Source organism: Malania oleifera, chromosome 12, assembly GCF_029873635.1.
Source record: "Malania oleifera isolate guangnan ecotype guangnan chromosome 12, ASM2987363v1, whole genome shotgun sequence".
Taxonomy (NCBI): domain Eukaryota; kingdom Viridiplantae; phylum Streptophyta; class Magnoliopsida; order Santalales; family Ximeniaceae; genus Malania; species Malania oleifera.
In genome coordinates this window covers 67,529,295-67,539,587 of record NC_080428.1, presented here as the reverse complement: position 1 = coordinate 67,539,587, position 10,293 = coordinate 67,529,295, and the positions used below count along the sequence as shown (strand labels likewise).

The window sequence follows — 10,293 nt, the reverse complement described above, 5'->3', positions numbered from 1 at the left end:
ACAAATCAAAATTTAAAAAATAAATGAATTAATAAATTTCTCTGTCTCGGACAAAACATTAAATTTCACATTGTTGGTTCTAGCTAGCAAACGACTTCTAAAAGAAGATGACATCTACATATAAAGTGGAGAGACAATAATCTGTTTATTAAAAATTAATTTATAAAAGAGCCTACAAAGGTACATTCATATTCTTTATAGTTACTCCATTTTTCAATTATTTCTTTTATCTAAGACATTTTTATTTATGCTTTGAAAATAAAGATATTATTGTTTCAATAAAACATGACAAGAGAAAAAAGAAGGTTGAGAAAATAAAAGTAGAAATTAGGGGGAAAGAGAAATGATGATGATTACTTTTTAGCATCAATTTACACCTCTAAACCCTTATTGACAAAAAATATCAATAACAAAAACTATGTGAGTAAAAAATTAAAATAAAAAATAAACGAAGGAAACCTGTTTCCAACTGTAGTTTTTTTGAGTAGGAATTGGAAACTTATTTTATACAAAAGCGGTGTAAAAATTCAAGTTGCCCTCTTAGATACCCTTTTAAGTGATATTTCAAAATATAAGGACAAATCAAATATAGATTTATCTTAGAAATGGTTAAAAAAGGAGAAAAAAAGAGGTAGCTAGAGATAAATTAGAGGAGGTGAAGAGAGACAGAGGAGAGAGAGAGAGAGAATAAGGTGATACAGATGTAAACTTAATATATTTTGTTGTTGTATGAATATTTTGAGAGTATCTTTACAATATTAATAAAACATATAATCATGCTAAATGTTAAGTCAAACTTGGGGTTATAAGCAATTTCTCAATTCTTTATTGTAATGGTGACTTGAATTAGATCATTGTCTGCTTGCAAAAACTCTTTATATAGAGATAAACATCTTTAACTTTAATAGTATTATAATTTTATTATGTTCACATTCCTTTTTAGATTCGACTTTTTCTAAGATGTATCATATGATTGATTATTTGGCTATGCACCGCATCTTTTGGACACGAACAAAAATTATATACCAAAAAAAAAAAAAAACTTATACCCAATTAAATATGTTATAAAAAAATATTATTTAATAAAACCTTCTAATCACATTGCATTTCAAATAGTAAACGAAATCTTAAGATTCTAAGCAAATCTTTTATTGCCACAAAACTTCCACTATCTCCAAAAACATTTACAATTCGATAATAATATTATTTCTATGGCTATATGAAATTATCACACACCAAGCACATATCCACACACACACATACATATATTTATATATATAATAAGTTAAATATTTTAATTTTAAAATAAATAAAAATTTTAATTACATTTCGATTGGGAGATAAGAATAGCACCAACCACGTGTATTCCCTTCTTTCTCTCTCTCCATGTGTGTGTGTATATATATATATATATATATATATATATATATAAATTAATTAATTAATTTTATGTATGAATTTTTTATAATTAATATTATTTATGGTTTTATTTTACTTGACTTGTCAACGGGCTCAAATCCAAGCACTCGAAAAAAGATAGAAGAAGAAAACTAGAAAAGGAAGAAGAAGAAGAAAAAGAAGAGAAACGGAAGCACAGAAGAAGTAGCAGAGGAAGTCGGGTGTGTTCTTCCCCAGGACCACGGCGAAACTTGCAGTTCAAGGAAGCTTTTCAACCCGCTGAGATCGGGTCGGGTCGCAGCCTCTTCATCTCCTTCTCCTCCTCTTCCTCTGCTTCTCTTCTGTCTCTCAACTTCTCCGCCCATTTCTCCTCTTCAACCACACTTCTGGACGGACTCGAAAATGGTACGCATGTTAATTTGCACCGCAGGTTTGCTTGGCAGAAGGTTTTTATACTCTCTTTTCTCCTACGGCTTTGCTTGAGCTTGAATTTCTAATTGCAGTTTTCACTGTTCATTCTCTCTCTTAAATTGAATGAGCGAGGTTTGAGTAGCTTGTTGTTGCTTGAAATTTTGCGGTTTTATGTCTCTTATGTACTTTTCCGCTGCTCATTCTCTCTCTCTCTCTCTCTCTCTCTCTCTCTCTCGTTTTTGGAAGTAATTCAGTGAGGGTTGAGTTGCTTCTTGTTGCTGACTCTTCAGTGTAACGCGTTCAGATCTGTGTCCTCAATTTGTTCGCCATATCTACTTAGTTGACTTTTTCGTGCTTTGGGTTTCTCCTGTTAATCTCTGAAGAGTTAAGTTTTAGAAAGCTGTGAGTAAATGTATTTTATTTCAAGCTTTAGTAAAGTGTATTACCTAATGGAGAACTCAATTGGTTCAGTCATTTTACTGAATCTCTGTCACTGTAGAACAGTTTTAAAACTCTAGATAATAATAATAATAATAATAATAATAATAATAATCTATGCTACTCTATAAAAGAACCTTATGTGGGGAATCCTGTATAAGGGTAAAAAGGAACATGTTAGAACTCAAGCTGATTATTTGAGGCTAGATTCTGGTTGTTTTTCTCCCTAAATTTAAAATCCGTGTGATTTTTGTCAGGGTTTGTAGCAAATTCTGATTAAGGAGTCTTGATTGTTACCAAAAGAACACCAATATCCTAGCAAACGACCAATTGGTATGAATATTCTGAGACCTGGTAGATTATCCTTCTAAAGCACAAAATCTGGCAACCCAAAGTTTTATTCACCATTTTCCATGACTTGTGCTTTGTTACTAAAACTGAAACAGTATCACATTATAATTTTTTTCTCAGAAATTGTTAATTTACTTCACAAAAAAAGGGGAAAAAATTCTTTTAGAGTATATCCCTAACCTAGCACACTTTAGTTTTTTTTTGTGGAGGAAGATTCAAACCTGAATTTGATACTGCAAAATCAAACTAATTTTTTTGTGCTGAGAGAAGAATTGATAGAGGCCAATAATCTTGTTAGTAAACAATTTTCTTTGAAACTACTGAATAATAGTGCTTAAGTTTTGGGGAATTGACAAGTTGTGTGATGAGAAGAGTTTGCAGCAAATAATTTTGCAAGAAAGGAAAATAAGAACAAATTGCAGTTGCTGCTGCTTTGATAATATTGAAGAGCAGATACTCAAACTGGTGCAATTGGATAGCTGTATCTTTTACCTAACCTGTTTTTTTAATAAAAATACATATATAAAAATCAATTATTTGGTTTGTTTCTGGAATCTGGAAAGTATTTTCCCTTTATTTCCTCTATTTCTCTTTTCCCTCATCGCCTTTGTTCAATCTGTAATCATTTTATGGCTTACTTGAGCAGAAAAAAGAACAGAGTATGCATAAGTTTGATGCGGTTTCTGTCCTTGGGGACTGCATTAGTGGACAGATTATTGGGCTTTTCACTTTGCAGGGACTGTGAATTATAAAACTTTGTGTACTAACCTGCACCCTTGCCCCCAAAGAGAGAAGGGGGGAAAAAGAAAGAAAAAAAAAAAAGTGGGGGTGGGGGTTGTAATCTAGCTTATAAAACTTTGTGTCGTAACCTACACCCTGCACTCTAGTATTCTTTTTCAGTTTCATCATTACATAATCTAGTCCTTTTTTCTAGTATATCCAAAGAAGAAGATTCTTTGTCTAGAGCCTCAATTCTATTAATAAACTTGTTGCTTTTTTCGTTCCTTTTTTGTTCACTGGTATAAATCCAATAATTATACAGTTCGTTAGAGGATTTAGTTAAGTCTTTACCCAAATGGGCTTGTTTTTAGTATGTTGGGGCAGTGAATATGAGATTGTTTCAAATCAGCAGCTGAAAGGACCGAACTTATACACACACACACAAGAGCGTCCTTGGGCCACAGGGCTCCTCACTTTGGAGAGTAGGGGGAGGGTTGTCACAGTGTACGCAATCTTACCCTGCTTTATGTAGAGAGGCTGTCTCCCGGACTCAAACCCATGACCAAGTGGTCACAAAGGAGCAACCTTACTGCTATCCCAATAATCATGGGTGTTCTGTGTGCTATCTCCCAATTGAGATTGAATTTCCAGTGAGTGTAAGACTCTGGATGATATTCTCTAATACATCTCTCTGGAAGCCTATAGTTCAGTTTAGAACATATGAATAAAAAATTCCCTTAACTTTCTAATTAGTCGTGCTACATAAAACTGCATATTGACATCTGACCTTTTATTTTGTTGTGGCAAGTGGCATTTCCTGTATACTTCTCTCTAATTGTATCATTAGCTTATTCGTGGTTGATTATTTTTGTATGTGCTTTTGGTCCATTGATCATTATCTTGGTTTCTTTCATATAGTTTTTACATATTCTTATTCGTTTACTAGGTTTCCTAGGAAAATTCTTAGAATTTTTCCAAGGGCTGGTTGATTTGGGACCTGGGAGCATGACTGCTTTTGTCTTGGATGAACCTTGTGTCATCAGTTCCAGAAATCGCAAGGCCTATGTAGTCAATTTGGGAAGTTAAAAGGTTGCACAACATAAAAGTTATAGCACTCAGCAGGCTAGAATTTGAAAATATGTACTCTTTTATCATGAAGAGGTGAAACATGCCTTCCGGGATCCACAGTTTCTCTATCTACTTTGTTCCAGTTGAGAGACTTGAAGGTTTTCTCCAAACAGATCTTATTTATTTTTTTCTATATTTTTTATAATTCCTGGGATTTGTTGACTTGCTTTTATGACCTAACTCCTCAATGCTTGGTGATGGCTGATGACCTCTTTGTTACATGTTGGTTTCTAATAATTGCAGTCACCACTGAATTTAGTACCAGAACTTTTGATGCAAACTACTAATGAGCTGAAATGAGGAGATGGTATGGTGTTGTTTTAATTGCATCCTTGTTTATGTTATTGGTGATGTGGTACGGGGTCATGAAAAATCCTATTGGAGAAAGTTACCTTATAAGTCCTTTATCCTACAATACAACAAATACCCTCAAATGGTTATATGCTGGGGATTCAACTGCAGATCAGAATCCGAAGAATGGTTCTCAAGTTTTATCTGCTGATATCATTGTCTTTAGTCTCTTTGTCCAGAGGAACTTCTCCAATGAAGAGCAACAATCTTTGCATACATGGAACCATTTGAAACACTTAATAAATCATGCTCAGGGATTACCAAATGCTGTAGAAGCTGTGAAGGAAGCTGGAAATGCATGGAGTAGCCTTATGGTGTCAGTTGAAGAGGATAGACTTGTTTACACAAATGAAAGTTCACATGGGAGAGCTAAAGAAAAGCAGTGCTCTTATTTTCTTAATAAAATGAATACCACAGAATTCAATAATAGTGATTATAAATTGCGGGTTCCATGTGGCCTCACTCAGGGTTCTTCGATTACAATCATTGGCACTCCGAATGGTCTTCTTGGTAACTTTCGGATTGATCTAAGAGGGGAAAGGCTTCCTGGGGAGCCAGATCCACCCATCATTTTGCATTACAATGTTAGGCTGCATGGTGATAAGATCACTGAAGACCCTGTAATTGTCCAAAATACCTGGAATATAGCCCATGACTGGGGTGAAGAGGAGCGTTGTCCATCTCCTACTCCAGAAAAAAATAAGAAAGGTAGGGGCAGCCATCTCATTTTCTATTTCTTGACCATATCATGGTTTTCAACTTTCAATATATGTGCATACGGTTCAATTAATTGTTTATGCACGGTGCAGTTGTCTATATAGAAATGCACAAGTGCATTTTTCATATTACTTTCTAGTTTTACACCCACTCTCTTGCCCATCATATGTTTTTTTATAAGAAAAAAATTAAATTAAAGTTGGATGGTATGGACAGCCATTTTGATTTTCAAGTCACTCGACATTTTGCAAATATGATGGTGATGGGAAGAACAATTTATCATATGGTGAGATGATGAACAAATTGCTGCTCATAAAAGTTATTGACAGGTGCAAAACTAGGAATTCGTTTTGAAAATTTTGTAATTTGATCATGGCTCATACGTATAGTAATTCTGTCTTCTGCATAATTATTTTACTACAGTAAGTTTTGACAGGGATCTATCCTCTCAGTGCTCATCTGTTTTTCCTTTTCTCTTAGAGATTTTTTAACTGCTTCCTTGAAGCTCATTATGCATTATTTTTTCTTTTAATTATGTTAACTAGAGATAGTTTGATGTATCAGTGGACGAGCTGGACCAGTGCAACAAGATAGTGGGTAAAGATGACAACCAGGTTATCCTGCTTAGCAGGCATTCTAATGCTCCGAGTAAATCTTCCATGGTACACAAAGGACCTAAAACAAGAAGATATTTTCCTTTTAGGCAAGGTCATCCATTTGTTACCACACTAAGGGTGGGAGGAGAAGGAATACAAATGACAGTTGATGGAAAGCACATAACATCATTTGCATATCGTGAAGTAATTTTTATCATTTCTATATCAAGTTATCTTAAAAAATTTTCAAACAATTATTACTTTTTTATATTTATTTTATTTCTTGATTTGTTATCTATCCAGAGTTTGGAGCCATGGCTTGTTAGTGAAGTAAGGATTTCTGGAGACTTGGATTTAATTTCTGTCCTAGCTAGTGGTTTACCCACATCAGAGGATTCAGAACATATAATTGATATAGAAAAACTTAAATCAGCTCGTCTCCCTCCTCAAAGACTGCTGGATCTCTTCATTGGGGTTTTCTCTACAGCAAATAATTTTAAGCGCAGGATGGCTGTTCGAAGAACATGGATGCAATATGCTGCTGTGAAATCAGGAGCAGTTGCAGTGCGCTTTTTTGTTGGTTTAGTGAGTTTCGCTTCTCATACTAGAACCTGTTAATTGTGAACTTACATTTTGCTCGTAGCAATCTGGTGTTAATGACCTTTTGAGGGGATTCACCATATAATTGGTCATAAGACACTTTATTGTGAACAATGATTTATCAGTTTGATTTGACTTATTCTGGTCTGATTTGATTTCTTCTGGTCATCTAATCAAAAAAATATATCCAATCCAAAATCCTTTGTAAATCTGAGGCAGGAAGTTTTATTGTGGACCCTGATTTTTTGTTTCTAAGCTGTACATGCGCAGAATATGGTGCTTGGATAAAAAGTAACGCTACTTATAGCATTTGATACTCAGATTCAAGAGTTAATTTTTTTTATGGTTAGGAGCTGGTTTGTTGTTAAATTGTAATTGTGGTGTACTGAAAAAATGCCCTTGTAGTTCTTTTAAAATCTTAAGTTTGATTTTGAAACACTTGAATTTCTGTGATCCTAGTGACTGCTATTATGCAGTTACGTAAGCCCATCACTGAATTTTCTTTAGCCAATTTAAGAGCTAGAGGTGTATTGCAGCATAAGAACCAAATGGTAAATGAGGAGCTCTGGAACGAGGCACAGACATATGGAGACATACAGCTGATGCCATTTATTGATTATTACAGCGTTATCACCTGGAAGACTCTAGCCATCTGCATCTTTGGGGTAAACTTCTCTCTATTCCTTTAACAAGGAGAATTGCTCTGTTGCTTCATTGACCTCATGTCTTCAACAGACAGACGTTGTTTCAGCAAATTTTGTCATGAAGACAGATGATGATGCATTTGTTCGTGTGGACGAAGTCTTAACTTCTTTGAAGAGGATTAATGCGACTCAAGGATTGCTTTATGGTCTCATAAACTCAGATTCTCGTCCTCATCGAACTCATGATAGCAAGTGGTATATTAGCAAAGAGGTAGCACTTTTCTCTCAGTTATTTTATTTCATGCTTGAATTTGATCAAGATATATTGGTAAAAAATAAAAGGAAACAAAAATGGGTTAAATGTGTTATGCTTTTTGGTCACTACATGTTGGATAAAAATTGAATAGTTTGGAAATTTTGCTAATTGATTCAGAATTGTATGCCATCTTGACATTATATTGTGCACTACTGCATCAGGTTATTTAGTCTGTCCTTTGGGGGGAGGGTGGGAAAACACTAGCATAGTAGCATGTAGTTCTGGAATTTAGTAGAATAGCCAATGAATTGCGTCACAATGGACTCAACTTCCTCTTTGATGTGTGCTTTGGTGAAGGAATGGTCAGAAGAGACTTACCCCCCTTGGGCACATGGTCCTGGTTACGTTGTGTCACATGACATCGCAAAGGCAGTCAACAAGAGATACAGAAAAGGCCAGCTGAAGGTATAGAAATGAATAATAATGATCCTAAACTCTCCACCCCCCCCCCCTTCCTCCCCCGCGGCGCCCTTGCCACCAACACTATTTTGGATCATCTAACATTAACAATTTATTTTCCAAGCTCGTGAATCACGATTCATATCCTGCTATACAAAGTATACCTCTTTTAACACAGACTAATGCTTATCTTGAGTTGGCAGATGTTTAAGCTAGAAGACGTGGCAATGGGCATCTGGATTGCTGATATGAAGAAGAATGGTTTGGAAATTAGGTATGAAAAGGAAGAGAGGGTCTATAATGTGGGGTGCAAGGAAGGTTATGTTGTGGCCCATTACCAAGGTCCGAGGGAATTGCTGTGTCTATGGCAGAAGCTTCAAGAAGGAAATGGTGCGAAATGCTGTAGCAATCGATAAACATAGATTAGTCTAGTCATCGGCGCCAAGTTGCGAACACGTTCATTGTTAACTAGTCCCTGTCATAGTCAAGGGTAGGGTGTTTTTTTTTTTTTTTTTTATAAACCACGAGGCGAGCTGAGTTTTAGAGGATCTATGCCACTAATGATTTAGAAATGAACTACAAATACTTGTAGTAAAGCTTGTAGGGTTTGTTGAAATACAATGTGCTTCACACGCAATCTAACGGCGTGTAAAGTGAAAGGGTGGATGGGAGAGAGATTTCTGTATAGTACACTCTGGTTAAATAGAAATTTATTGCCTCATTATAATGTTGATTGTTGATCACAAAATTTTTGGCAGCCCTTACTGGTGCACCGTGCAATTTTGTACCGAAACCCCCAACAATCCCTACCCTCTTCTCCGCAGGGATAATAGCACTGGCCTTTCATTTAGGGGGCGTGGAAAGAACCAACAAGTTTTGGTCTTACCATTTATGTACAAGTGTTTTTCAGAAAAAAAAAAAAAAGTGTTAAATTAGAAATGTGTTGATAAGTTTTGTTTAGTTGTATTTAAAATAAGTGGTCTTTGGACACTTATTTTTATTATAGGGATATATAATTATTTTTAATCATATTTTAGATTACAAATATTAATATTTTTAAATTAAAATTTGCATTAATAACTGTTTTAATTATTTATGATTAAAATTCAGAGATTTTCTATTAAAAAAATAATATAGGATTATTATTTTTACTTAAAATAATCTTATTATTGATATTTATTTATAATATATTACTATCATATTAAATTATAATACAAATAATATTATTAATTAAATTCTAAATTTTAATTTATTTAATGCTAATTTAAATTAATAAATAGCTTATGCTCAATCCATAATTGAATTGTAATAACTAATACACAATAATACATGGTAAAATAATATATAGTTATTTTTAAATATATTTTAAATAAAAATAATAATATTTTTGTAACTAAATTTAAATGCTAGTAATATTAATTGTCTATTATTTAAAATTTAAATATTTTCTATTAACTAAAATATTATAATATTCTCATGTATTAATTACCAATGTATATTTATAACATATGATTATCACATTAAGTTATGTTAAAAATAGTATTAATAACTAAATTAAAATTTTAATATATTTAATGTTAATTTAAATTTATAGATGGGTTTTTTGTTCATTCTAGAATTTAATTATATTTTATTAATAAATTAATAGACTATACTACATAGTAAAATAATATATGATTAATTTTTAAGAAACAATATAATTAGTAAATATGTTTAATGTTATTTTTAAATTAATAATTAAATATTTTTTATTAATTAAAATTAAAATTATATTATTTTTTATTAATAATAATCTTGTTCTTAATTTATATTTTTAACGTATGATTACCATATTAATTTATATTAAAATAATAATATTAATTAAATTAGTGATTTTAATTTTTAATGTTATTTCAAATTAATAGATGGTTTTTCTTCTTTGTTTCATGATTGAATTATGTTATCTTTGAGTGTATATTTAAAATTATAAAATAATTCTTATATTTACAAAATTGATCCCATCTATGAATAATGCCACTTATAAGTGGCGAAATAGTTATCTTAAATTGCTTCTCAAAATTCAATTAAAAAGTATTCAATGCAATGAATACTTTTTAAGCATTAAAACATTTATTTTAAGTAATAAGTGATAAGTATTTTTTTAAAGTGCTCCCAAATCCCCTGTGCTTGTGTTGCTTTTAGAAAGATTATTTGTAATTTAAATATGGCCTAAAAGTGGGGCGAA

At 32.7% G+C, this 10,293-nt stretch overlaps 1 protein-coding gene across 2 annotated transcripts; it reads left to right on the top strand.

The window, feature by feature from the left end:
• Window positions 1–1,508: 1,508 nt before the first annotated feature.
• On the top strand, window positions 1,509–8,796 carry LOC131144637 (beta-1,3-galactosyltransferase GALT1-like). Of its 2 annotated transcripts, none has more exons than XM_058093392.1 (9): window positions 1,509–1,803; window positions 4,265–4,544; window positions 4,690–5,505; window positions 6,079–6,314; window positions 6,414–6,695; window positions 7,247–7,375; window positions 7,446–7,625; window positions 7,968–8,075; window positions 8,273–8,796. In XM_058093392.1, the coding sequence occupies exons 3-9, from the start codon at window positions 4,743–4,745 to the stop codon at window positions 8,483–8,485; spliced, it is 1,911 nt and encodes a 636-aa protein (XP_057949375.1). In that variant the 5' UTR covers window positions 1,509–1,803; window positions 4,265–4,544; window positions 4,690–4,742; the 3' UTR covers window positions 8,486–8,796. The 2 variants fall into 2 exon arrangements, with proteins under 2 accessions (XP_057949375.1, XP_057949376.1); XM_058093393.1 differs by having other exon boundaries at window positions 1,545–1,803; window positions 7,479–7,625.
• Window positions 8,797–10,293: the final 1,497 nt, after the last annotated feature.

What these genes read in the sequence shown, in the direction of transcription:
- LOC131144637 (XM_058093392.1), top strand. Translation starts at nt 4,743, where the DNA reads ATGAGGAGATGGTATGGTGTTGTTTTAATTGCATCCTTGTTTATGTTA. An exon ending in CATCATTTGCATATCGTGAA is followed by an intron (nt 6,315 to 6,413) that starts GTAATTTTTATC and finishes TTATCTATCCAG; the next exon opens with AGTTTGGAGCCATGGCTTGT. An exon ending in AGTGGTATATTAGCAAAGAG is followed by an intron (nt 7,626 to 7,967) that starts GTAGCACTTTTC and finishes GCTTTGGTGAAG; the next exon opens with GAATGGTCAGAAGAGACTTA.